Source organism: Caenorhabditis remanei, chromosome IV (genome assembly GCF_010183535.1).
Source record: "Caenorhabditis remanei strain PX506 chromosome IV, whole genome shotgun sequence".
NCBI classification, from domain to species: Eukaryota; Metazoa; Nematoda; class Chromadorea; order Rhabditida; family Rhabditidae; genus Caenorhabditis; species Caenorhabditis remanei.
The window spans coordinates 15875073-15902816 of record NC_071331.1 but is presented as its reverse complement, the minus strand read 5'-3'; the positions used below and the strand labels follow the sequence as shown (position 1 = coordinate 15902816).

General features: G+C 37.5%; 8 protein-coding genes across 8 annotated transcripts; 3 read left to right on the top strand and 5 right to left on the bottom strand.

Annotated features, from left to right (window-relative positions):
* Positions 1–1674: 1674 nt before the first annotated feature.
* On the bottom strand, positions 1675–3613 carry GCK72_014429 (uncharacterized protein; the record flags this gene model as incomplete). The annotated part of the gene is made up of 9 exons (XM_003102789.2): positions 1675–1770; positions 2126–2226; positions 2276–2402; positions 2521–2664; positions 2713–2883; positions 2932–3071; positions 3115–3197; positions 3246–3458; positions 3507–3613. The coding sequence occupies 9 exons, from the start codon at positions 3611–3613 to the stop codon at positions 1675–1677; spliced, it is 1182 nt and encodes a 393-aa protein (XP_003102837.2).
* A 1742-nt stretch (positions 3614–5355) lies between these two features.
* GCK72_014428 (uncharacterized protein) lies at positions 5356–8453 on the bottom strand (the record flags this gene model as incomplete). Its single annotated transcript, XM_053730282.1, has 9 exons — positions 5356–5488; positions 5541–5714; positions 5762–5940; positions 5989–6375; positions 6424–7023; positions 7074–7430; positions 7513–7840; positions 7890–8214; positions 8264–8453. 9 exons carry the CDS (start codon positions 8451–8453, stop codon positions 5356–5358), a joined length of 2673 nt encoding a protein of 890 aa, XP_053585054.1.
* Positions 8454–9016: 563 nt separating this feature from the next.
* GCK72_014427 (uncharacterized protein) lies at positions 9017–10166 on the top strand (the record flags this gene model as incomplete). The annotated part of the gene is made up of 3 exons (XM_003102770.1): positions 9017–9157; positions 9205–9995; positions 10043–10166. The coding sequence occupies 3 exons, from the start codon at positions 9017–9019 to the stop codon at positions 10164–10166; spliced, it is 1056 nt and encodes a 351-aa protein (XP_003102818.1).
* GCK72_014426 (uncharacterized protein) lies at positions 9164–11629 on the bottom strand (the record flags this gene model as incomplete). Its single annotated transcript, XM_053730281.1, has 9 exons — positions 9164–9430; positions 10193–10312; positions 10362–10490; positions 10561–10639; positions 10683–10793; positions 10839–11173; positions 11221–11272; positions 11319–11449; positions 11531–11629. 9 exons carry the CDS (start codon positions 11627–11629, stop codon positions 9164–9166), a joined length of 1323 nt encoding a protein of 440 aa, XP_053585053.1.
* A 1175-nt stretch (positions 11630–12804) lies between these two features.
* GCK72_014425 (uncharacterized protein) lies at positions 12805–16691 on the top strand (the record flags this gene model as incomplete). The annotated part of the gene is made up of 18 exons (XM_053730280.1): positions 12805–12858; positions 12908–12940; positions 12992–13288; positions 13337–13419; positions 13463–13728; positions 13773–13871; positions 13923–14047; positions 14093–14416; positions 14460–14789; positions 14837–14987; positions 15035–15207; positions 15256–15341; positions 15385–15478; positions 15524–15706; positions 15756–16022; positions 16073–16258; positions 16303–16465; positions 16534–16691. The coding sequence occupies 18 exons, from the start codon at positions 12805–12807 to the stop codon at positions 16689–16691; spliced, it is 3072 nt and encodes a 1023-aa protein (XP_053585052.1).
* Positions 16692–17069: 378 nt separating this feature from the next.
* On the bottom strand, positions 17070–19642 carry GCK72_014424 (uncharacterized protein; the record flags this gene model as incomplete). Its single annotated transcript, XM_053730279.1, has 11 exons — positions 17070–17224; positions 17270–17456; positions 17502–17646; positions 17708–17898; positions 17949–18059; positions 18107–18413; positions 18460–18938; positions 18991–19060; positions 19109–19220; positions 19270–19371; positions 19516–19642. The coding sequence occupies 11 exons, from the start codon at positions 19640–19642 to the stop codon at positions 17070–17072; spliced, it is 1986 nt and encodes a 661-aa protein (XP_053585051.1).
* Positions 19643–21065: 1423 nt separating this feature from the next.
* Positions 21066–22386, top strand: GCK72_014423 (uncharacterized protein; the record flags this gene model as incomplete). Its single annotated transcript, XM_003102747.2, has 7 exons — positions 21066–21189; positions 21236–21358; positions 21403–21476; positions 21524–21792; positions 21840–22090; positions 22133–22254; positions 22300–22386. 7 exons carry the CDS (start codon positions 21066–21068, stop codon positions 22384–22386), a joined length of 1050 nt encoding a protein of 349 aa, XP_003102795.2.
* Positions 22387–25203: 2817 nt separating this feature from the next.
* On the bottom strand, positions 25204–26127 carry GCK72_014422 (uncharacterized protein; the record flags this gene model as incomplete). The annotated part of the gene is made up of 3 exons (XM_053730278.1): positions 25204–25695; positions 25855–26000; positions 26097–26127. The coding sequence occupies 3 exons, from the start codon at positions 26125–26127 to the stop codon at positions 25204–25206; spliced, it is 669 nt and encodes a 222-aa protein (XP_053585050.1).
* Between the last annotated feature and the right edge of the window lie 1617 nt (positions 26128–27744).

Genomic DNA, 27744 nt, shown 5'->3' with positions numbered 1-27744 from the left:
AGCTCAGCAGTCAACCCGGATACTTTTTTTAATATCAGTTTGAAAAGAATTGGAATGAAATGAGAAGATGTAATGATTTTTATAACAATTCTTGTTAAAACAAGAAAAAACTCAAAAGTGGCAGGAAAGTTTATCCCAAAGTCTTTATATGATTGAAGTTGATCAAAATGCATTTCATAGAGATCCCTCAGAGGTTCTGAAAGTTTGAAATGCTCAAAAACCAAAAGTTCATTATTTTCCGCTGATGGCTCATGAGCCACAAGTCCAGAACACTTTTAAGCTCGTCCGACAGGAAATTAAAATGAGAAATGAATTGAGTGGATAGGTGTCAGGAGGGAGAGAGAAAAGGAAATGCGCAACAAATTGAATTGGCACTGAAAAGATTACCGATGCGTAATTGTTTTCCAGTCGGTTTTCCGGTTATTTTGTGTCTACTGATGACCTACCAATCTCATAAAATTGCTCAATAATCTATGATCTTAATTTTATTTGAAGGTAGTTTTCAGTCGAATCAATGGAAGTTTTGCATTGAATTCAATTAGAATCAAAGTTGATTCGAGCAAAGAAAAAACTAAATTATGGTTGATACTGGAGAAGAATTCATGCTTCAAGTGGCTTGTTTTTGAAAAACTTTGAAAATTTAGAAGAATATTAAGTAGAGTTTCTGGTTGTACACAATTTAGAAACACGTGGAATGAAGTTCCAATTGGACGCAGATCAATCGAGATCTGTTCTACTGTGTCCTCTGGTTTTAAACTGAATAGTTTATGATTTCATTTATTTTCTAAAATATATTTTTAATACTAATACCAGTCAGACAATTTGTAATATGGGATTACTTCTCACAAGTTTTTCTAGTAACCTGAACTTCTATGAGTATTAAAATCATCCCTTCGAAATATTCTTTGGTCTCAATGTACATAGTGTTGAAACGACTCCATAAAAGCGAATTTATCTAAAACATAAAATACAAAAAGACAGAAGAAAAATAAGAGAGCAAATGTTCTCAGAATTAATTAGTTCGTCCCAAAGCCGGGATTCAGTAGAAAAAGGAAAATGAGAAGAAAACGGAAGGAGGAGAAGCCAAAAAATAACTGGACAAACAAATTGAAAAGGGGAGAGTCGTGGTGAAAGGAAGGATTAGATTAACATAAAAAGTGGGCGGAGTCTTTGGAGAAGATATATTGATAATAAGATAGATAATCCAAAAAGTGTTTGTAAAATAGGGAAAAGCAGAGAAGGATTGGTGACGTGGCAAGAAACCCGTAATCGAGAGCAAAACTACTATATTTGAGAGAGATGGAAAAGGATCAAAAGAATATAGAGGACTGGTATTCAATATATGTTGACATCTTCTCAATTTATTCTGAACGCCAGTCTCAAACTCCTGTGATCCTTCTTCGTAAATTTAAAAAAGTATGGAAAAATATTTAGCTAGAAAAAGTTCAAATTCGAAAAGAAAAATTTGAACTTAAACAAGAACTCAAGCGTTTCCCCCGTCCAAAAAATAAATGTTCGTTGTCAAAAATCAAAGTATTTTCTCTTCTCCCAATGTGTTTGGAGTGTTGTTGATGCCAGGAAGGAGGGAGAAAAGAGTCTGAAATAAATGCATTTATATATTTATTGATGTGGGTGGTGTCACCTGGAACGTCTTTTTCAGATTACTCTTTCACTTTATTTGCATGTATGAACTGCCACTTCTTCTGTACATGTTTTACATTTCACTTCACAACACCAAACGAATTTACACTCGCATTGAGTTTGACGAATCTGAAATCATTGAAATTAGGTGAGTATGGATAGGTAGAAATCCGGCCGGAAATAATATGCTTTTGTTCCTTATTCTCGAATTTCAAATGTATGTGTTTCGGAGCTAAATTACAAGAAATATGATTACAAGTTCGAAGCTGCCGTCACTAAAAGTCAAAATAGTTGCAATTGGCTGGGTGCATTAAAGAGGAATTAGTAAACTTAAAATTAGGTAACTTGAACAGGTTCTTTTTAAGATTCTAGTATTTGTTGGGATCTCTAACTTGTTACTGAAACTATATACTTTCTGGGATGGACACAGTTGCGATTCTGACTGGATCAACCTAGATTTCAATCGATCAGATAGAAAACTTACCTCCAATCTTGTATTATACCCTCTACCACAACATAACAAGTCACAACTTTCAGAACTGTACGAATTATGAATACATTCACGACCAGCTGTTCCGAGAATTCCTGTAATATTTCAGTCATCTACAGAAACTCGTTTCATTGGCTATTCTACCTGCAGTTAAATTCTTCTCACAATAAGAAGGTGAACGATGAACATATGCCATTTCGTTTCCTCTTAATGGTATCTTTCTCTCCGTTCGTTCCTTTCTTCGTAATCTTTTATTCGCTTTTCGTGTCACCTGAAATTATTTCCAAATTCATTTCAATTTTCATCTAATTTCCTATGTGTTATGCTACGAATGTCATTTTCCTAATTGATGACATTGACTACTGTATCATTACATCTTCGAGCTCGACCTGGACTGCGAAATGATCGTATCGCTTTTTGAGAAGATCTGACACTTGAGAGAACTTCTGCATTTGAAGCCAACATGTTTTGAATTCACAAGAACCAGAGACTCCATGACAGCGACATTGACGACGGATGTTTTGAGCAATTGCCTTGAAGCATTCAAAAGAAATTAAATGTATAAAATTGAAAGATGGTACCTCTCTTCCAACGAAATTATTGTGTCTTCTGACAAGATGCGCAACATTTTTTGTTTCGTCGAATTGTTGAGATTCCCATTCATCCAAAAAACGTCTTGCATACCGTATTCCATATGGAACGTTATCTGAACATCCACCCCATGAAAACTGATCTCGACTCATTGCAGAATCCTGTGAAAAACAAAAAAGAAATAATTATTTGATAAGAAAAGAAATTACAGAATCAGCTTGATATCTCTGCATTCCTGGTTTACTGTCACATCCACATTCAGTCAGATTTCCAGTATTACATCCTTTTGTGATTGAATGAACGATGCTTGCTGCCATGATAGCACTCAAGAAAGCGGCTTCTTTGTTGGCTGAAACAAGAGTTTCTACTAGGGATTCAGTTATTTCAGTTACCTGATCTCAGAGTTTTTCCGAGAATATCTTGAAACTTTCCGTGTCTCGTTTCAGTTACTTCATCTCTTGAAGAACAATTCCATCTGAAACATTTCTGAAGTTTCCTCATGACACTTTCAACTGTCACTAACCTCTCAAATTTGAATTTATTCTCACATTCTCTGATTGCTTCTCGAACTCCTCTCGCAACAAATGGAATTGAAAATGGATTTTCTGCGCACATCGCTTGTTGATTCGGATTCAATCCATCCAATCGACGACACAATTCTTTGAAATGATCTCGATCCGATGATTGATAATGGGGGCGTGGCAAATACTCATTGGAGCCAACAAAAGCCACCGTTCTGCAGGAAACAGGGAATGATAATTTCAAGAATGTTTTTTAGACTTACAACCAGTTATATGGTACTTGAGGCGATGACTGCGTTCCAGAAAGAGGAGTGTGTTGAGCATAAACAAGAAGAACAAAAAGGAAGATTTGAAATATCAAAAAGTTCATTTTCTGAAAATCAGTGATTAGGAAAACGAATTGAGATTAGATAAATGGAAAAGAATCAGAATAACTCTTCATAAGGGAAATAACAAAGTAGCTCATGTCTTAACTCTTCCCACTGTCAGCTTCAGATTAGTTTGGAAATGACACTCTATAGGAGATACTTGCTTGAAATTATACTTTCAGGTGACATTAATTGAGACCCAGCTTGAGTGAATGTATGGAAATAATCTTAGTAATCAGAATTTCGAAGTGGAAGGAAATCGAGTTGATGATCTTTTGAAACTTCATTTTCAGATCCAATCACCTAATTTACTGTTATATCATATGAAAGTTTAGCTCCGCCCACAATTTACATTTTTTGTTTAACTTATGGAAAGGAACGAACTTTGATTGTACTTTCTTTTCAGAAAATGGAAGCAACTTCGAAACCATCGTAAATAAAATTTCTGTGAATCGTAAAAAAGTTTGAATCTAAGACTGTAATTCTGAAATTCAGTTACAGTAACCCGACCGAATCAAAAAAATAGGAAAGAAAAAGGGGAAAAAGAAGAGTATTGTAAATGTGTTTGGAGAATTCGAAGGTCGAATCAATGCTACTGGATGTTGGTATCTCTTTCCTCTCTTCCCTTCAATTCATGCTTTATGGCCCGTGGATCTATTCAGAAAAGACGAAGAAGAAGATGTCTTCGGTATGCAAATAGAAAACGTCAAAATGGGAAAATGGGAGAAACGAATTGAAAATAGTCAATATGGTGAATCGAGAAAATGATCGAAGTTAAGGGAGATCTTTAAAATTATGAATCATTTTGAGAAATGAAGTAGAAAAAGAAAAGAGAAAGTTGATGTGAAGGGGGAAATGTTGGATCGAAAGACACCTATTCGACACCATTTTACGATCTTCTCACTGCCTACAACCATCTGTCTCCGAGCATTTTATTGGGGGGAATTAATCCGGATTCTTCGGAGAGTTTCTGGTGAACAACCATTTTATGATCAACACAAAGAAGAGAAAACGGAGAAAATATTACACACGATTCGTCAGAATTTCTAGTGTTTCAGATTTCGATAATTCCCATTTAACAAAAAAAAAATGCTCTGCCTCGCGGCTGAAATAAATTTGAGTGATGTGTTTCCATATCTATCTTCAAATAATACGAATAGGATTACTGTAGAAATCAGGTCAGAGTATTAAGAATTGGAATTGCCAAAAGAAAATTGGAATGTTCGATCCAACATCAGAGTCTCGGATCCTCCATCGAAATCCTTGAAAACTCGTGAATTTCCGTCCTAAATATCTTCTTGAAAGTCGAAAGGTCGAGTCGAATGTTCTAGTTCTCTTCCAATTTTCCATCTGGTATCAATTTTAAACTCTGCTCATGTTTTCCGGGTGCGTCACATTGTTAGTTAGAGTTAGTCAGCTTTGGAAAAAGAAGAAGAAACGAAAAATGTATTTTTTGTCTACTCCTTCACAATAAAACAATAAGGAAACTTTTAAAACTTCTCGACACGGGAGAGCAATTGAGCATTAAAAAAGAATATGCGAAAGTGTCCCGAAACGAAAACAAGATAAACGGGGCGGAGAAATGCGGTAAACGGATAAAGCAAGCGGTTCAAAATGTAGAAATTAGAGGAAAAGTCATGGGGAATGTTTCTCAAAACGTCACTTAAAAACATAAAAAATCAACAAAAAACAATCAATAAAAATGGAAAATTATTAAAATTCAACATCTATAAATGAAGTGATCCTAAAAAGTGCGGTCAAGATTTTCGGGTTCGGGCGATTCTTGGGAAATTTTCGGTGGAATAGGTGAAATAATCCAAGCCGGTTCGCTTCCAATTCGAGAAATAATTCGTTCGAAGAGAGCGCTTGACTGTTGGCTGTAAAAAAAAGATACTCGATAATTCGTGATTTAATAAAGAAGATACGGACGTTTCAGTTCCTTTCGAAGCCTTTGTCATATGAAGTTGTTGGCCTTCGGATGAAAGCAATGTTGTTTCAGTTCTGGAAGACGGAATTCCATTTGTGGAAGGACGACGGATATGATCAGAGTTTGCTGTCGGCACATAATCGACGATGGTTTCAATGCTTCGCTTCTTTTTGTATCTGGAGAAATATAATATACTTATCTGAACACAGAAAACTGAACCTACCGTTCCCAGTATCCCAACAAGAAGAAATCGACGAAAAAAGTCTCAAACCCGTATGAAATGAATGCATTCACACCGGCAAGAATGATGATAAAAATACGGAAATATAAATCGGGAAGTTCGACATTGCCAAGTGCTGTTTGAACAAACTCATGTGGACATAAGACGATGTAGAGACACAACTGAAAGTAAAGATGATGAAAAAACTGAATAGGATCCTGAACACTTACCAACGTGGAGATTATTGTTAATGCACACATTGGTTTATTCGACCATAAATTGCCTCGATATGGCGGTCCCTTTGAATAGACGAGAGCAAGAATGATGTATTGAAACATTGAAACACTAAAAAGTGCGGTTCCTTGCATACTTCGTTTATCTTCTTGCTCATCTCCAACTGGCGGTTGATAAGCAACAAACCATGATTGTTGTGACGTGGCGAAGAAAACAACAGACTGAACGAATCCAATAATGATGAGCTGTCCGACAACAGAAGTCATAGAAGCAATCGAAAGAAGACGAGTCGGCGGTGATGTATGAGCCAGGCGATGGAAGGCTGGAGTGTTACCGAAGAGAAGAGCGAAAATTGTGATCAGGAACATATCGATGAACATGAACTGGAATTATTTCGTTGTAACACCCCCTATTTGGTTGTTCAAACAAACCTGTCCATCAGTAAGAATATTACTAATCCAGTACAAATGCATCACAGTAACGAACTGAGTCAGCGAGTATCCTGCCATGTATTTGAAAATACCGAATGATGTGACAAGAGCGGCGCGTCCTTCACTGATTACTGTTGGCACACAACGAATATCAGGAACCCTAGAAGTGAACGGAGCAGCGATAGATGCTTCAGCGTCAGAGAGTGAAATTCCTGCATGAGCCGCTTTTAAAGCTGCACAATCATTGGCACCATCTCCGCACATTGCCACCGTATAGTCGACTTGCTGTAGTTGTTCGACAAGTAATTGTTTTTGATCGGGTGCCATTCTAGCGAATACGTCACAGACGCAACATAGTTGATCTACGAGTTCAGGATATTCATGAACAACCACTGCAAATGTTGGACCGGAAATAGCCAAGTGATAACTGCTAGCAATCAGATGACCGAGATTTTCAGATGTCACTGGATTCGGCATTTCAATTTCTGTATTTGTTGGAGAGAAACCGTCATTCTCAGATGATCCTTTCCAAGTCGAAGAGCACATTGAAACGGATACCGATTCATCGTCCTCTATTACATCGTCGGATGAGGAAACTGACTGAAAAAAATCGTTTGTATATTTATCGAGAATATAATTGATATATTTACCTGTTTAATGACAAGCTTTGTTCTTCCGTGTTCATCGAGCTCTCCAGGAACATGCTCAACCAAAAATGCACGTTTTGATGGTCTTATGATTCCACATTCACGAGCAACAGAAAGTCCAGTCAATAGATTATCTCCAGTTACCATCACAGTTCGGATATTGGCTCGATTCAGCTGATTGATCACTCCCAGTGTTACGGGTTTCACTCGATTTTCCATCACAATCAGTCCAAGCATTTCTAGATCACATTCTACTGAATCTCGTTTTACTTTCGATGCTTTATTGAAATTCATGTCCAGAGGACGACGAGCGACAGCAATCAGGCGGAAACCGTGCTGAGCGTAAGCATTCACTTGTGTCTAAAAACGGAACACGGAATAAAAAAAAGAAACAGAAAAGTTTCGAAAACGTTTAAAATGCTTTCATAAACTGATAACTTACCAAATAATCTGGTGGAACAGTCGTTGGATCACAAAGAGATAGAATCATTTCTGGACTTCCTTTTGAATAGAGCATCATATTATCAGGTCGATCTTCTCGTGGATCGAAAACAATTACAGACATTCTTTGAAGAGATGATGAGAATGTGAACTGCCTTATAACAGAATACTCGGCTGTTGTGTCGTCCGATGGTTTGATTATAGATGGTTGAACATTATCGAACCGTAGAGTTTCTTCTTCAATATCTCCTTCACCTTCTTCCATTGTCCATCCTGTTTTTTGAAACAAGATCAGGTCTAGTGGATCACCGTGAAGTACTCCGTTGATTCTGAAAAACATTCATTTGGAGATGATAACAAAAAGTGATTTTGAATAACCTTGTAAGGGAATGACAAGTAGCAATAGCTTTAACCAAATCTCCGTCGTAAGGCAGCCCTTCTCGGCTTGTGAGTTCTGTCATCTCCTCCATGAAATCAATCACATCGGGTCCAGTTGCTGTATTTTCCTCGCCTGTTGATTCTTTTGTTTTTTTAACCGGCCGAACCACATGAAAATCGAGCCCATCTTCGGTTAGTGTACCCGTTTTGTCGAAGCAAACCACATTGATTGCTCCGCAAGTGTTGATAGTGGATGGTGAAATACAGAAAATTTGTTTCTTCTTCAGGCGTAATTGAGCATTGATAATTCCGACAGACATTGCGGCTGAAAATTAATATATATATCGAATACAAATTTGACCAGATCGAGATACCTGGAAGTGCTGGAGGGACTGTGATAGTGATAATATCAAGAGACCGAACAATAATACGACGAAGTGTGTTTCCACGCATAATCATCACGACTATTGTATAGAGAAATCCGCATCCCGAAATGCATGCAAGGAATAGAATGAACTTGAACAGATCTTTGGTGAATCTGAAATCCACTGGTTTCGGATACATGATGGATCGAACCAATTGTCCTTTTAAGGTTGAGTACGCAGTTCGGAGAACAATCGCCTGAAAACTTTTTTGTGCTTTAATTTCAGTTTATATTTCAGTTTTTATTGAATTTCAGTTTATATTTCAGATTTTATTGAATTTCAGTTTATGAATTTCAGTTTTTATAGAATTTCAGTTTATATTTCAGTTTATGAATTTCAGTTTTTATTGAATTTCAGTTTGAAAGTCTGGTAGTTCTACTAAAAAATTCTTGAGATGTTTCTTCCAACTTTGTTTTTCCATTTATTCACGAAGATGCATATCAAGCTTTTCATATCATCCGGTCTATCTCCTCATTCCATTATCCTACTATCTCTGTTCCATTTAATCACCTACTTACTACTCGTTCCCGATTTTACGAGCCTGCCGCCACCTTCTTTCACTTTTTTCCCTAATTTGATTGATAAAAGGAGAAACCGGTTACAACTTGTCAGTAATCAGGTCACTAGTGTGTCCGAAAGTTAGTATAAAAAGGGAAAAGAAGGGAATGTTCTCAGAGTTAAATTTCTCCGATTCTGCAAACAATGCAATTGTCGTCAGCTACATTTGTAGCGAGTAGTCTTTCAGCTATTGCACTACTTTCATGTCTTTTCGTTTTATCCACGGTCTATCAAAATGTTCAAGACTACTGGACAGAACTAGATGAACAGATGGTTGAAGTTAGAGTAAGTTCAGTTGACCAACTTTTTCATATTTTTTCTGATTTTTGCAGAAAGACCTTGATGACATGTGGAGAGAAATAATGCATATTCAATCAAATGCTCTTGGATCTGTGTTCCATGCCAGACGACAAGCTCGTGGAGCATATGATGAGGGAGATTACAAAGAAGCTCCACCACCAGCAGCATCTTATCCCGCTCCTGGAGGATACGAAGAATCAGCTGCTCCAGCTCATGATGTCGCTCCACAAGCTCCAGCAGGCCCCGCTCCAACATCTCCTGAATCATGTCAGTGTCAAGCCGAGAACAAATGCAAAGCTGGACCACCGGGTGCTAAAGGTTTCCCGGGACTTCCAGGACCGAATGGTGTTCCTGGAGTTGATGGAAAACCAGGGCACGATTCATTAGACGTAGAACCACAGGCTCAAAATACTGGAACTTGCTTCCATTGCCCACAAGGACCACCAGGATCTCCTGGACCAATGGGCCATCCAGGAGCACGTGGTATGAAAGGCGCTGATGGACAACCAGGTCAATCCGGAAAAGACGGAGACCCAGGAAAACCTGGAGAAATTGGACCAAACGGTTTCCAGGGAAAGAAGGGACCAGACGGAATTCCAGGAGACAAAGGAGCTGATGGACGTAAACCAATCGGAAGACCAGGACCAAAAGGACAAAGAGGAGAACAAGGGCATCCAGGTCCACAAGGAACCCCAGGACACAACGGACCTACAGGACCAGCTGGAGATGCTGGACCACAAGGAGGACCAGGTCCACAAGGAGCACAGGGACAAGATGGAGGACCAGGAGAGGAAGGAAAACTTGGAAGACCAGGACCCGATGCGTAAGTGTAACTTTTCAACATACGAAGTTTTAACTCTCGATTTATAGAGAATACTGCCCATGTCCACCACGTGGCTCACACGGAGGATCCTCGGGAGGAGGTGGTGGGGGATCGACTGGCGGAGAATACAAAGCTACTGGTGGAGATTCTTATCGCAAAAAGAAATTGTAATTTCTCATTTTGTACTGACGTCTTACCTTCACTTTCTTTCCTCGATAAAAACGTGTTTGAAGAACTTGAGTTCCACAGAACAGTACATTTTTAGAGTTTTTCTCAATATTGAATATGGAATCGTGAGTTTCATCAGTAAGGGCAACCTGAAAACACAACGACAACGAATTGAACACATTCGTAAATGGTACTCACTTTGGTAATAGGAACAGACTCTCCAGTTAGCACGCTTTCGTTAACTATTACCGTGCCATTCATTAGAACTGAATCGCATTGCATCAGACATCCGTGCGGTGGAATGAGAAGAATATCTCCCGGGACCAACTAAAAAATAAGAGAAACATTTTGGTAATTCAGATGTTTGAGCAAAATTCAATGAAACTTGTCATCTTACTTGATCACTTCCTATTGTCATTTCTTTTCCATCTCGTATCACTTCAACACTTTCTGTAGAATGAACCATACTTCGAAGACTGAAACTTCATGATGAAATTGATATGTAAATCTTACTCTTACCGTATTTCTTGTGATCTAATTTGATAAACATCCATAACAATTGATGCAAGTGAAAGAACCACAATAAGCGATGCGTAATATGCATATTCGTCATTGTACCAAACAGTCACACTGGAAATATCCTACATAATTGTGATCAAACAAATATGAAACTACCTGAAAATTTGAAAAACGTAGAATGGGGTGATGACCTCCATGAAAAGCAGATACAAAATCGGACGCAGTTGAACTACGATTTCGTTTCTTCCATAGAATTCCAATCGTCTTGAGATTTCAGAAGAAGACAATCCAGAGTTACCTTCAGAAACAGATAATAGTGATCGGCAAGGAATTTGATTGGCGATATCAAAAGACGTCTTCCAACAGCAATCAGATTCATCAGCAGTCTCTTCAGAATCCGTATTATCTATCCAGATATACTCCAACTTCCGAAACACAAACCATCGTAGTTCTGCCGATTTTTGCATTTCACCATTTGCAGAAGGAATCATCTAAGAAAATCTTTTTTGAAGATTTTTTAAAAGGAACAAAAACTTACTACATTGGGTTTCCGCAGTACAGGTTGTAACTCGGTGACGTTGTGGTTATCACTTAAAATACTCAAATTGAAGGAATAAATTTCAGATATCAACTTACACAATATATATGTATTCCGCTGATTCGAAAGTACAAGGCACCATCCGCACTTTGACATCCCATTTTTGTTTCCAGTGAAGAATTAGTCGAAATATTCCAAGTGTCAGAAATGTTAGAACATAGAACAAAACCTGGAAAATCAAGGTATTCGGATTAAAATTTAAGAACGGTTTAAAAAATAATTTTCTCAATTTTCAATACTTGTGGCATACCGTTTTAAATGGTCCAGTTCTATAAGCGAAGAGCGTAAGTGTGTGATCTCCGGATTCGAGAGTCATTCGGTGGCGTCGTGCGCCACCCGCCTCCACCATGCCCAGTAGTTTTTGTAGGTCTCGCCACGAAACCACACCAAGGCGAGAAAACTGAAAAACGAATCTTGAAACTGTTTTAGACGACAGATAGAAAGAAAAAAATGAAATTGAGAAATCGAATTCCGACGAGAAGTGGAATCTAGCAAAATAGAAATTTGTTTATTTTCTATCAGCTAGCACACGATCCCATAGGAAAATCAATTTCGAAGATGAGGAAAAAGTTCACATGATTGAACCAGCGTTTATCAATTTTTGCGCGCTCTGATGCGATATTGTGGTTATCATTGAAGACGGACATAAATGAATATCTTGTTACAAAAGACATGAAGTGTGAGAATTCACAAAAAAAGAGAAGACTTTTGGAGAAGAGAGTAGAAGTGTCACTGGTTTTGATGGATCACCTACGAAACAGGAATTTTTGACGGGAAATAGATCGGTATCATTCTTCGAAACAAATACATTATTTGAACTTTTAAATTAAATTCAAATCAATGTGAGAGATTCAAAAGTTTGTAAAGTATTGAGTTTGTGAAGTATAAGTTTTCAAAACCTTTAGACTTCCGAGTTTTTATTTTGCCGAAAAAAGTTTCGATAACGATGAAGGAGAAGAAAGGGTAAATTTGAACAAAAAAAGCGACAATATAAAAATGACGCGTTGTCAGCCAGGTCTCTTGCAAATATTAAACGGCGGAAATGAAGGAGAAGCCGGCAAGAAGAAGAGAATAAGCTTAAAGAAAAGGACGCAGACATAAAGACAAAAATTCGCTAACTCTTTTTTCTGCCGCGGGATTCAAATACGAGGTTTTCGAGTTGCTCGCATTTGAAACATTTTAAGCCCCTTCGAAAGCGAGGAAAAAATAAAAACTTACTTTTTGAATTCATGAGTACTGTATATTAAAGGTGCAGATTCGTTTTTCCATCTAGAGTCTTAAAACATCTACAGTAGTATGGACGCCAGCAAGCGCGCTCCAATAACAATTCACATTTTTCGAAAAAAAGAAATGCATTTTTTTTTAGTTTTTTAAATCTTTATTTCAACAAATTAAGGTTCAATGTCTCTTTAAATGTATAATTTCCGTTCAAAAAGTTGTGAAATACACTGTGAATATAATTGTTTCTTCATAAAACCTGATAATCGGTACTACGAAGTTTAATATATCATGTTTTCAGTTAAAATGGATTTTTTCGATGAGGTAGCCGATGAGCAAAAAGTGCCGATTTCTTTAGAGGTAAATAAATTACTTTATTAAAAACTATTTGTGAAAAAACCTTTTTTAGGATGAAGAAACAGCAGAGGACCCAATGAAGAAGGTACTTTAGAAATTCCTAAACGAGTTATTGTTCTGTACTATCTTTTTTCAGCTTGAGGCGGATAAAAAACGAAAAGCACGCGAGGAAACAGAAAGTTTGTTGGCGAGAATGGCTACCGATGATGGTGGTGGAATGTTTGAGGAGACAGTAGCAAAACGTGCTCGAATCGAAGAAGAAGAAGAGAATACTGACGACAGAATGGAGAATATTGTTGTTCACACAATTCAGACGAATAACGAAAATTGCACTCATGAAGTCGCCATTCCACCCAATAGTAAATTCCGTCAGTTGGAACCGAAAAATGGTGAACCCGCCAAGTACTACCCGTTCCAGTTAGACGCCTTCCAGGTAAATAAATAGAAATCTGAGTTTTAAAAAATTGTTTGATGAATTCAGAAACAAGCTATTCTTTGCATCGACAACAACGAATCCGTTCTCGTCTCAGCTCATACTTCTGCTGGTAAAACCGTTGTTGCCACGTGAGCTGCGGAAAATATTTCAGTAATACATATTTTTTTATAGATACGCAATCGCACAATGTCTTCGCGAGAAACAACGCGTTATTTACACATCACCAATCAAAGCGCTCTCGAATCAAAAATATCGAGAACTTGAAGAAGAGTTCAAAGATGTCGGTCTAATGACTGGAGATGTTACAATCAATCCAGACGCTTCTTGTCTCGTCATGACAACTGAAATTCTCAGATCCATGCTTTACAGAGGATCTGAGATTATTAAAGAAGTCGGATGGGTTGTGTATGATGAGATTCATTATATGCGTGATAAAGGTGAGATAAAGAGCCACTGATCTTGAAAAAAACAAATATTTCAGAACGTGGAGTGGTTTGGGAGGAAACTATCATCCTAATGAGCAGCAATGTGAAACAAGCTTTCCTGTCAGCTACTATCCCGAATGCCAGAGAGTTCGCTCGTAAGTTCCAAAAAGAGCTACGACATTTTCTAAATTGAATCATGTTTTCAGAATGGGTATGCAGTATAAAACAGCAACCTGTAAACGTCGTTTATACGGATTACCGTCCAACTCCACTACAACACTTTATTTATCCAGTAGGCGGAGAAGGAATGTACGAGGTGGTGAACGTCAAGGTCTGCTTGAATATTTTCTTAGCAAATACTATGAATTGTGTTCAGGGCGAATTCCGTGAAGACAAATTCAATGATGCAATGTCTGGATTGGCGACTGCTGGAGATTCAGCTGGAAGTTTCCAAAAAAGAAGAACCAACGGTACTCAAGGAGACTCAAACGTTCTGAAAATCATTCGATCAGTCGCAACCAATGATGGACTCAACTGTATCGTTTTCTCGTTTTCACGGAAAGAATGCGAGTCATACGCTATAAGTTTAAAAGATATGGATTTCAATCAAGCGCATGAAAAGGGAATGGTTAAATCAGTTTACGAAAGTGCAATTTCTCAATTGTCACCAGAAGATCAGAACTTACCTCAAATATTGAATGTAAGTACCGCTTTGTAAGATGTTCTCATAAAACTGTTGTCAGATTCTTCCACTTCTCAAACGCGGAATCGGTGTTCATCATTCTGGACTTATGCCAATTCTCAAAGAAACTATTGAAATTTTGTTCGGAGAAGGACTTGTCAAAGTTCTTTTTGCTACTGAAACTTTTTCCATGGGATTGAACATGCCAGCAAGAACGGTCGTATTCACATCTGCAAGAAAATTCGACGGTACTGATAATCGATATATTTCCTCTGGAGAGTATATTCAAATGGCGGGAAGAGCTGGAAGAAGAGGAAAAGATGACAGAGGAACTGTTATTCTGATGGTTGATTCAGCTATGTCGTCAGATGATGCAAAGCAAATCATCAAGGTGAATCCAATAATAATCAAAGATTTAGAAATCGAAAATTAATTCAGGGTGCAACTGATCCTTTGAATTCCCAATTTCGTCTCACATACAACATGGTTCTCAATTTGATGAGAGTCGAAGGAATGGCTGTATCGTGGATCATTAATAACAGTTTCCATCAATTCCAGAGTTATTCAAAAATCCCAGAAATTGATAAAAGTAATAAAAAAAACATTAAAACTATCGAAAAAATAAATTTATTTCAGAATGTGTTCAAGCGGAAAAAAAGGTTGCCTCGTTCAAATTCAGTTGGGAAACTGATATGTGTACCTACCTTGACGTTCAGAACCAATTGGAGAAAACTCGTCAGGATATTTTAAAAATTCAACGAGAACCAAAACATCTCGTGGGATTTCTTCATTCTGGACGACTTCTAAAGGTGAAATTTATCACTAACTTTTTCGTTAGCATACTGTTTCCTTTTCAGGTGAAATCTGGGGATCGGGATTTCAAATGGGGAATTCTAAACCAATTCCGAAAAGAAATAAATCCAAACGATAAAAATGATACCATGTAAGGTTCCAGTCTCATGTTTGTTAGTAATGTTTTATTATAGCTATGTATGTGATATGATCGTTGCTGTAAAAGATGATCAGAAACTTGATCCCACAAATCCTGCCACCCTTACACCTGGTTTTGACTTGTCTAGAGTGAGTAAGTTCAAACTTTATCAAATATCCAGAAGACATTTTCAGCGTAAGTGGATCCGTGTGCCGATGTCGACCGACCGTATTACGGCTATTTCTGCAATTCGTCTTAAAATTCCGGCTCATATCGAATCTCAAGACGCACAATTCCGTCTTGATACTGTCATGACTGCTGCGATGAAGAGATTGGGTGGAGACGTACCACTTCTTGATCCCATCACGGATATGGATGTAATTTAAATTTTGTGCGTCAGTAGATTTATTCATTTATTCCTTTCAGATCAGAAACCCGGAAATCCACGTTCTTGTTGATCGTGAGAAAACTCTAAAAAGTCGTCTTGAAAATCACAGAATGAGCAACCGTGCTGACTTGGAAGATTGCAAAAAACAGTACGAAGTGAAATTGGATGCCATCAAAGAATTTGAAGCATTGAAAGCGGAACGAAAGGGACTCAAGAGTACATTGCATTTAGAAGAGTTAGATAACAGAAAACGAGTGTTACGGCGGTTGGGATATCTCAGAAATGATGATTCTCTTGAGTTGAAGGTATAATTTACAGAAAATTTCTGACTTCCTAAATCAAAATTTATTTTCAGGGCCGAGTAGCTTGCGAACTTTCCGCTTCCGACGAATTAATTCTAACTGAAATGCTTCTAAAAGGACTCTTCAACAGTCTTGATGTAGCCCAAACTGCCGCGCTCTTGTCCTGTTTTGTTTTCCAAGATAACTGTTCGGCTCCCAAATTGTCGAGTGAACTTCAAACTTGCCTCAGCGAGCTTCATGTAAATTTCTTGTATTTTTGAAGTCAAACGAATTCGTTTTACAGGAACAAGCTCGTCATGTCGCAAAAGTGTCTAATGAGTGCAAAATGGAAATTGTCGAGGATAAGTATGTCAGCAGTTTCAATCCAGGTCTCATGGACGTTGTTTCTCAATGGGTTAACGGAGCCTCGTTCAACGAAATCGTCAAAACAACAGATGTATTCGAAGGTAATATTCAATAATTTCTATGCATGCACTATTCCTATTGTGAACTCCTTATAAATTGTAATTTCCAGGATCTATCATCCGATGTCTTCGCCGTCTTGAAGAAGTATTACGTGAAATGATCAATGCCGCCAAAGCTTGTGCCAACTCGGAATTGGAGCAGAAGTTTGAAGAGGCTCGCAAAAATTTGAAGAGAGATATCGTTTTCGCCGCATCTCTCTATCTTTAATCTACTGTTATTGCCCCTTTTATTTGTTTCTTTCTTATTTCTTGATTGTTATCTTCTCTGATAGTCACTGTTTTCACAAACTTCAGAGTAACCCCCTTATTTATCATGTCATTTAACTTGGAAAACTAATTAAACTTCATTTCCGTTGTTATTCACACAAAAGTCCGCAGAAAAATGAAAGTCAAATTTTTGTACATTCCTTCTTTTTTTCAGAACTTTTTCTGGATACCAATTTCAGTATAAAGTATGACTCGAGTTTTGCGAAAGGAAATTCGAAAAGAAGAGTCCATATTGTCGCAAAAACACAGGAGACAACTACTGAGGGAATCACTTTCGTCAGATACTGAAAAATGAGATATTTAAAATGGATAAGAGAAATTAACTAACCGTATGGAATGCTCCAACAAAATGAGGTGGAGATCTTTCTAGATTAAATATTGCATTTACAATCATAATATGACAGAGATAAGCACAGAATGTGAGTTTTCCGAGAGGAGTCCAAAATGATAATGACATGAATTTGCCGATGAGACCTGATAATTTCAATGAATTCAGAGACTGAGAGAAACAAAACTAACCAGATTGACCCCGATTGATAGCAAAAATGAGCCAAGAGAGAGAAATCGACCAAGCGATTCGACTGAATCCGTAGTAGGACGCTCTCTGCATTGGTGTCCAATAGTCGCCTCGGTTATAACTGTGAATTGTGAATATTGAGCCAAGTGACAGAATGAAAGATACCAACCAACAAGCGAAGACGACACTCTGAGATTCAGATAAATTTTAAAGTTCTCCAGAAAAAAGACTTACTGTATTCATGTGAATCTTGATATCTCTTGTTTTTAACATCACATAACCCATCACAATTCCAAATATGAATGGAGGGATTCTGATGTAAGCAGCTTCATAGACAAAGTCTTGTAGTATATGGATTATTTTTTCATCACCTGTCATACTGAAAACTTCAAATTCTTCGTCTTTTTTATCAGTTCACAAGGGAATATTGGATGACTCACTATGCTTGAATCAGAGTTAATGGAAGATCGTAATGAAGGAATAACCAGTAATTGAGAAAAGTTGATAGTACAATTACAGTGATTGAAAAGAGGATTCCTGGTATTGGACCAAAAAGAAATGCAACCAAAAGTAATGGAGAAAAGAGATACATTTGAGTGTCTGAAGCCATATACCAAGATATTGAGAGGCACTGAATTAGAGTAAACGAGGAAATTGGAAGAGTTCCTGTGAGCCACTTACATTCTTCCTTGGCTCATAAATATTATTGATATACAATAGATTCTTCCATCCATACTTCTTACAATTCTCCATATCTTCTCTTCTTACTAACTCATTCGGTCCGAAATCTGTCTGACAAGAATTAATTGTGAAAAATCACGAATTGAGAATCCACTTACCAATGGTCCATACGTGGCATAGAAAATGATGAAACTGAGATAAGCTGGAGTTAATCGAAGTATTCGATGAAGATAGAAAACAGCCCAAACCATTGGATCCATTGCTTTCCTTTTACTTAGTTTAGGCAGGAATGAATAAGAGAGCATGAGTCCAGAGAGAAAGAAAAAAGTGTCAACTGAGAAGAAGGCGTTCAACCAAATCTCGTAGCTTCTCGTATTCAGAATATCAATTATTTTGAATGGATTGTCTGCGTTCATCCAGGTTCCCCAAATATGACCAGATACGACCCAAGTGAAACTGATGAATCTGCAAAAATTTAAGTCTCACAGGAATTTCAGATAGCTTCAACTACCGTATACACTCAACTCCTTTCAAATTGTTCAGATTCTTCGATATTCTCATCAGAGATCTTCCATTTGAAAGCATCGAAAATGCGAGAAAGTATTTGAAAATTCCTTCTTCAGAAACTCCTCTTTCTTTAATAGTTTTCTCTCCCAAACTCATTTCCATTTTCTCATTTTCTACTTCTTGATAGTAGTCAGCAATTGTTGCGACAACACAAATGAAAGTGATAGTTCCTAAGATTACTGTAACAATCCAGAAGAGATAATCCGGTTCGAAATTAACTGGACGACACGTGACATCACAGACAAACTTGTCATCGTCCACTGGAACAATTGAATGATTCAAATACTCTTTTGTAGTCATTGGTAGTATTCTCAAGTGATTCAGAGCAAATTTCAAATCGTGCTCCGAGCAACTACGTGGCATACAAATACTCATTTTGACATCTGTTGGTTTCCCTGCTCCACACGTTGTTGAAACTGTTTTCTGAATTAAATCTTATTAGCTTCTAAACTCAGAATATTAATTAGAATCTCACAACAGCATCTCCAGATTTCGCTAGAATCTTTCCAATTGGCAAATTCAAATGAGCCCAACAGAATTGAGTTCTAAAACTTTTTATTGGTATTTTGGAACGTCATAAGTGGAAAACTGACTGATAAGTGTTATCATTTGGATTTTCAACTTCCAAACACTCATCGTAATCACCACTCCAAACTTTATTGAAACCAAGTAAATTTGGAGGCAATTTTGCAAATGAATCCAGCTCTGGAACCACAAATGCCGTTTTTTTCTTGGTATTTTGAGTGAATCTTACGATAAAGAGAATAAATATTATCGTGGAGTGTTTGTTTCTTGAAATCTTGACAAGCTTCAAGTTTTCCACATTGCAGTAATTCAGCTGACAGCTTTCTTAGACCTGAAATTAAAATCCGTAACTACAGGGACCTGATCCTAAATCCCTTTGCATTAAAGAGAATCATTCATTCTCCTACCCCAGAAATTTTCTGATTTAAAACCAAAAAAGATTAAATTCAATTTCCAATTTCTGATGGAAACCCACTTTTCTTCCATGTATCAATATCCTTAATGCACTTCTCCGTAATCAATTTTCTCACGGAATCATCGAAATCTTGTCCATTTGTGAAATTGAAAATGAGAACAAATGAGAATAAAAAGAAGGAGTTCATTATTGTTTCAGCCAGGCAGACTGATTGAAACTGTTCGTTTTCCTTTGTTTTTAAATTTGCTCTTTCTTATCAATTCGAAGGTTGTTGTGATGTTTAAGATGATAAAAGGGTGTTGTAGTCTGCAAGGAGGAAATAATAAACAATATGGGTTACGGTAGATCCGGATGAAATGCATCTGAGTTTTCGAATAAGTCGACGCAGTTTGTTTTCATCAAACACACCATTCCTTTTTTCATTTTTCTATTTGCATTCCAATTATTTTTCCCATTATTCCAGACATTTTCCATTCATTCATAACGATGGGAATTCATAACTTCGCGCCACTTTCCAACTGATATTCTTCAATGTTCTGTGTCTGCTCTTGTACCTTCCAAGTTGGAAGTTCCAACCCAAATGTACTCATTGTTTTCAACATATTCTGACGTCACATTGAAAAAAAACAAAGGTTTCGAATATCAAAGAACATCATTTTTCTATTTCCTTCTTCGTAACAATTTGTGTTTGTGATAAGGAAGTTGGACAGATATCAAAACTTGATATGCTTTATTCTCATTCAGCAAATTCAATTCTCTAGTCAAATCAGTTTTTCGGATTTCTCAGTATTTTGAGTATATGAAAAAGAGGAATTCGTATGCGAACGTTCATTATCTATTGCAAAGGTGTCATAATGACGTTTGAATGATTAGAAAGTTGACATAAGTGATAAAGAAAAAGGAGTGGGTAAACTAAATATAACGAGACAAGCGGTCATTTCTCTTTGTCATTGTCTTTGAACTGACACGAAACTTTTCGCTTTCTGTTCTGCTTTTGGAACAAACTTTTTTATTTCTTTCGATATGAGTAATGGCTGCATTCCAATCATTTCTCTTGCCATGTTTCATTTGAAATTAATACAAAATTCTATTTCAGAGAAATGGTATAAAAAGAGTATCATATCGGAATTATATATTTTTGATCTATCTACCCACATGTTTCTTCTGCCAAACCGATCATAAAACTGTCTTTCTTCACTACAATTCTCTGCCTCTTTTCTCTTTTTTCTTTTCTTTTTACTTTCATTTCCTGGTTGTAGATATACTAATACTACTAGTTATTAGTACAATTCAACCACTTTTTCCTTGATTTTATTGCAAACTAATGACTGTTTCGAGGTTCAATTAACTTTGTGTCTAGGCGGATTTCTTGTTCGATCTGAGATTTGAAATGAAGGCAAAAACTTCGAATCTTTGATATCCCTTTTCAAAATAAAAAATACTTGAGTCTTACTGTACTTGCACTTCAAACTCAACCGACCTTTTGTAAATATTCAATTAATTAAAGTGTGAGTGCATAAGCTGAAACGTGTCTCTCATTTTATTTTTGTGGTTTTTATTTACTTCAGCTCGAAAGAGAAATTGTAATAATAAATTTTTTAAAGATTATTATGGCGACAACTGAAGCTCCAGTGGACACTTCCCTTCAAGTTATAGGATATGCGGCACTTCTCCTCTCATGTTGTGCTTTCGGTACAATGTTTGTTCCGTTAAGACGAAGAAATTGTAAAGATGGTATGCTATTCCCTCCGAAAACAAAAACATTTTTGTATTTTTTCAGGTTTTTTCGTACAATGGATCGAGTGTGGAGTCGTTTTCATCATCGGATGCATTTTCTACGCGGCTCGCGGATTTCCGAAATTCGAGCCAATCGCATGCATCGGAGGTTTTTTGTATGCTACTGGTAAGCTCTTGCAGTCTTCATAACTTTAGTCAGCATATGTTTAGGAAATGTATTCAGTGTTCCGATCGTCGAAGGAATCGGTATGGGAATTGGATTTTTGATTTGGACCAGCTTGCAGGTTGACGTCGAATTAGAACTTCAACATTTTAATAGGTCGAATTTCAGATAATTGTCGGTTGGGGAGTTGCTAGATTTGGATTATTCCAATGGATTGCTCCTCAAACTGTTAAAAACGACGTACTGAACTATATTGGAATAGCTTTGACGATCGTCAGTGGAGTCTTGTTGATATTTGTGAAGCATGTTGAGCCAGAACCAGAAAATGAGTACGATGTTACGAGTAAAGAGACGGAACATCGGGATGAAATTGAACAGACATCGAGTGAATCTGAACGATCTTCTTTTGACATGCCGGGAGTAGCGAAGAAAGTTCCGTAGGTTCCCGGGTTTTGGAAGACTTTGGTCCATTCTTTCTTTTCAGGTATATCATAATGGCAATGATTTTGGCATGTCTTCATGGTCTTATGATGTCTCCGATTGAATACTTGAAACAGAAAAATCCTCCAGCTGATAGTTTCCAAGTATTCGACTATATTTTCCCATTCTATACTTCGGTATTTCTTTTCTCTACAATTTATTTCTTCGCCTACTGCGTTATTCTTCGTCGAAGAGCATATGTTGAAAGAAATTTAGTTATTCCATCGATTGGATATGGTCTTCTTTGGACAGCAGGTAGGGAGTTTCTAGTTAATAAATAATTACGATAAGTTTAAGGAATGACACTTTGGTTCGTATCGAGTGATAAATTATCGCAAGTTGTGGCTTATCCATGTACTGCACGCCTCCCACCATTGATTAGTGGTGCCCTTGACGTATTCGTATTCAAAAGTATTCAGGTAACACCCAGTCTACTCTAACTTAGTTTCAATATATATTCTCAGGGAACTCGATCATATGCAACATTGGCCGTTTCATCAGTTATCGGTGTCATTTCTGTTATAATGATTGCTTTATCTAATCAAATATAATCAAAAAACATATCTTAACTATTGTCTATTTTGATCTCGAGAGGTAGTATTGTATTATGAATTGAAATGAAGTATTTTCTAATCTTGTTACACATTAATAATGTTTTTTTAAGTTGGCCTCTGTGGAGAACAAGAGTTTGGCCGAATTCACTTGAGTTTGATTTCGAGTGACTTCGGCGGCCGGCAAAAAAAATCCAAAAAAAGAGACTCCACCGATTCCGCGGAAGAAAAATTCAGTGGAAAAAAATTCAGTGGAAAATGGGCGGAGCCAAGCGCGCTGATTGGCTAATCAGGTGCGCAAGCTTGCTAATTAGCATTTTGCAGCTAATCAGCGCGCTTGGCTCCGCCCATTTTCCACTGAATTTTTTTCCACTGAATTTTTCTTCCGCGGAATCGGTGGAGTCTCCAAAACACGGCCCGGCGAACGCTACTTGCGGCCGAACTTTTTGAACGTTTAATACTCAGTTAAGCAGCCAATTTGGGTACGTAAAATTGCGTGGTATTGTCATTGGTGTTTGCAGAGTTGCGTACCGTAATCCGGCGAAAAATCATTTTTTATCAGCCAAATGCGATTTTCTATCAAAAGTTTCTCAAAAATACGATCCGTGGCTTTTGATTTCTTATTTCTACGTTATTGATATTGACTTGTTACATCTTCTGGTAAACGTTTAGAAAGGTAGTGTTTCACGTTTTTGAGATATATTAGAAAATGTCAATTTTTCAGCCAAATTCCTTGTTCTATCACAAATTTCTCAAAGAAACGATCGGTGGCTTTTGATTTCTTTTTTCTACAATAATGAGAATGACTTGTTTTATCTTCTGGTAAACGTTCAGAGTGATGATGTTACTTGTTGTTGAGCTACGTAAGAAAATGTCATTTTCTCAGTCAATTTGCGATTTTCTGTCAAAAGTTTCTCAAAAATACGATCGTAGGGTTTCAATTTTTTTTTTAAAAGAATGAGAATGACTTGTTTCAACATCTGTTAAACGTTCAGAAAGTTGCTAGAAGCCGTTTTCGAGATATATGAAAAAATATCAATTTCTAAGCCAACGGTGACTTATGTTCAAAAGTTTCTCAAAAATACGATCGTAGGGCTTCAATTTTTTTTTCTTAAAAGATTGAGAATTACCTGTTACAGTTTCTGTTAAACGTTCAGAAAGTTGCTAGAGATCGTTTTTGAGATAAATAAAAATTTGTCATTTTTTCACTCATTTTCAAGAAAGTTTTAGTCGTCTCTTTAAGGAGGGAAAAGAGTAAAAGGAACTTTATATTCCGGTATCACCACTATATATTCACCGATCATTCCGAAATGTTTCCGACTAACGAGATTTTCATCTGGGCTTCTACAAATCAAAATACTAGCCCACTATAGCTAATTTCCTTATGTCGATTTTGTCGGCGGTGGAATGAATTGTTTGAAGTTCTACTGCAAAAAATTCACCTAAATAAAGGTATTCTTTATTATTTACAAAAAAAAACGAAGAAATTATAGCAAAATGCCTGAAAATCGAAGATACTTATTCACGTAATGTATTAAATAATTGAAATGGCCGAGTTGGAGTTTTCTAGGCCACAGGTCTGTGCTGCCGCGCCGTGAAAAAAAAGGCCACCGAGAAAGTGCGCTCCACCGTACACTGACCAGATTCGAATAATTTTGCACGTCCAAACGGGTCAGGAATTCCCCATTATTGATCATGGCCCTTTGGCAAAGTGCAACAGACTTTTTTTCATTTCTCCATAAATCTTATCGATTGATGATTTTTGAATACAAGTATATCACTCTTAACAGTTGATTTAATTGCAGGAAATGTCACTTTTTGGGTCATCTACTCCCCAAAAACCAGCATTTACTTTCCCAACACCGAGTGCACCAGCAACATCTGCAGGATCACTATTCGGTAATACGTAAGTTGATTGAAAAGTAGGTTTATCGAGTTTATTCAAGTTCATCGTTTTAGAACCCCGGCGAAACCATTGTTCGGGTCAACAACCCAAGCTTCTTCGACGCCATCGTTATTTGGAACCACTACAACTTCAACACCTTCTGGAGGATTGTTTGGAAGTAAGTGTTTGAAACACAGATCGTGACAGATTTGTTTTAATAATCAAGAATGACTCTATAATGATAGAGGGCTGAATTTCAGAAAGCGGTACTACAACGACGACGACCTCTTCTGCAGGAACTCTGTTCGGTGCTGCACCGACAACAACTACAACTCCTAGCTTGTTTGGCTCGTCTACACCTGGTAATTAACACACTCAAAACTGTCACTGGTTCTTGTCACTTCTCCTCAGTTTTTAGACATGTCTTCAAGTGTTGTGTGGTACTGTTGAGAGAAGAAGATAATGATAGGAAGAAAATTGGGTTTAAAAACTGTCGTTTCAAAGTATTGATTTACAACAACTCTGTTCACAAGGTTCATAGTTGAGAAATTTGAATTTTTGTATTTCGACCTTGAAGAATTTTGATCTACCATTAATTCGGTTGGGTGCTTTCGCGCCACGTGTTTTTTCATTTCTTTCTTTTCTATCGCTCCGATTCTCTCGTCGGCATTGTGCTCGTTTCCTACACTTTTCTGTCGTGGTTGTGTTGGCTGTCGTGTTCTGCTTCTATTTTCGTTTTATCTACTAATTTGGGTTTGTTCGATACAACTTGTCGTCTCTATATGGAAGTTATCCAGTCATGAGTTTCACCAAACGTGGATCTGCACAAGCAATCGATTGGAGCACGGTGCCACAGGATTCTATATTAAGACAAAAGATGCTAGAAGCGCATGCACAACCTGTTCAGGAAACGGCAACATCATCAGAAGCTGCTAATAAACCGAAAACAGGTAATAGTCGAGCTTCTGAATATTAGTCTGTTCTGTTTTTCCTGGATTAGTCACTGCAGCCTTCGCAGGATCTAGTTCAGATAACAGCATGTTTTTCTTTGAAGCTTCATCATTAATGGCTACTGGATGTTGAAGTACTTCAGGGCTCTTCGGAACATCGGGAGTCAATAATGGTGGGCTTGGAGGCGGTGGCACGTCGTCTGGAGCAACGACAACGTCGAAACCATCCGTGGCCACAAAGATGGACGCTTTCAGATCAGGAAATCTTGGAAGCAAAACACTCAGCCAGACAACATCTTTTGCCTCCCCTTCTACCTCAACAACTTCTGCTCCTTCCATGTCCTTACTGACACCGAGCAGTGGAAATTTGTCTATTTCAGCATCACGGCCACCCTCCTCCAATTTTAATCCGGGAGGTTGGTTATCATCAACTTTCCTCTGAAGCTTCGTGTCAGCTTCGTTCAATTCTAGTACCTCAACTATTGAACCGTTCTTTAGAAATTTTATACAGAAATGTTGTATTTTTCTGTAAGACGCAAAGTATCATCTCGAAAAAAAATACATTACTTTTGAAACGACAGTAGTTTGGTTAAATCAGTTAAAAGCATTTTGGCTCATTTAAATTCAGTCTACATTTTTAGGTTCCACAGGATTTGGGTCCACTGGAACTACAGGAGGCTCACTGTTCGGATCCAACGCAGCTAAACCAGCTTCTACTGGGCTGTTCGGATCTAGCACAGCGAAACCAGCTCCAACCGGTTTGTTCGGATCATCTTCGTCTGGATTCGGAGGTCTTGGTACGACACAGCAACAGCAACCAGTAATCCAACAGCAACAAGTTGTTCAGGTAAAACACTTTAAAAAAGATCAGTAACCGAATTCATATGTTTCAGTCTTATCATCCATTCGTCAGAGCATGTGGAGATCCGAAGATACTTGGAAACGACAATGACGGAACAATTGCCAAGTTGAATCAAGTTTCAGCGTCACTTGGTGTTGGAAAGGCACCATACAAAGACGGTAATCAAATTCAAACATTTTCTATGGAAGGAAATTTGTTCGAAAAATTCAAGGTAATAAACCGCTTTCTTTGAGAAAATCTTTTTCGTTTTCAGGGAATCGGGTACAATAAGATTTCGGAGCGAACAGACGATGAGGGATTCGTAACATTAGTTTTGCGTCATCCTATTGAAAATTTGAATACTGAAGACCGGCGAGAGAAGATTCTAGAAGTAGTCAAAACAATTCTTGCAAGTGGACCTAATGTAGAAGTTCGTTACGCACCAGGAACTTCTTTGAGACCACTCCCAGAAGGGTTCACGGAGATCTGTATAATTGCGAAAGAAGGCGGTTTCGTGGCGAGTGCTATTAAATTGGCTCAAGCTCTTAACGATGCTCCTAAATTGGCGCAACTTGAAGCTCAATTACAAGTGGACAAAACTAGAGTTCTTCCAAAAGTTGGAATGTCGAAAGCCCAACGTGATCGTTACTTGGAGACTGTTCCAGATGGTAAGCATTTCAATAATTTAATACGTTTTGATAACCTCTCGCTTTTTAAGGTTACGATGAACAAATCTGGAAACAAGCTATTCGTGAAAACCCGGCTCCAAACAAGTATCTTCCAGTACCAGTTCGTGGATGGGAAGAGTTAAGAGATAGACAAAGAGCTCAAGTTGGGGAATCGAAACTATACAATGAAGCAATTCAATCTCTTTCTGACCGTGTAGAGTTCACTGCTGTAGGTTCTTACCGTAGGAGTATGATGCATTTATCGTTACCGTTTCAGAATGAGCACGCAAGAGCAATCGTTGCGATGGAAAACATTCGTAATCGTCACAAGACACTTTCCTATCGAATCATTCGAGTTCTTCTTGCTCAATGGATTGCAGCTCGCTTCTCCCGTCAGATCGATACTGATGAAAATATAATTGAAGGAAGATGCGATACTCTTCTGGCACAACTGAATCGTGACTATCAAATCAAGGTATGCTTGCTTATACCATTTTTCTTAATTCAGTGTTTTTTTTTCAGTTTTATGTCGACAAGTTTTACGAAGTTTTGGAGACGAAGCCTGATAAACTTCAAGAGTCGATGTGGACTACGTTTGACATGACATTGGATGATGAACATTTTGCTCGAAAAACGCTGACTAAATTCATAAACCTCAGTTGTAATCTCTACGAAATGGCTAAAGATCAAAGAGTGACCGTCGAAGCAATGAAAAATGCCCTAGAAGGATAATTCATTTGAAACCTTGAAAATATTTCTTTCTTCCCAACCGTATATCTTTCTCCTTTTCTACATTCTTTTCAATTCTCTAACTGGTCCATTGTTAATCTTCCGCCTTTCTCAGTGCGCGGCAGTAATGTTGACAGTGTTTTGGAAACCATTAATTTTTCAAAAATCACATTGCTACGTTATGAGTGTACGACGATATTTTCGGGTCTTCATATTTCGGGAGCATTTTCTCTAGTTTTATGACTGTTTAAGCTTGAAATTTCGCAAATGAGAAAATTTCAGTCA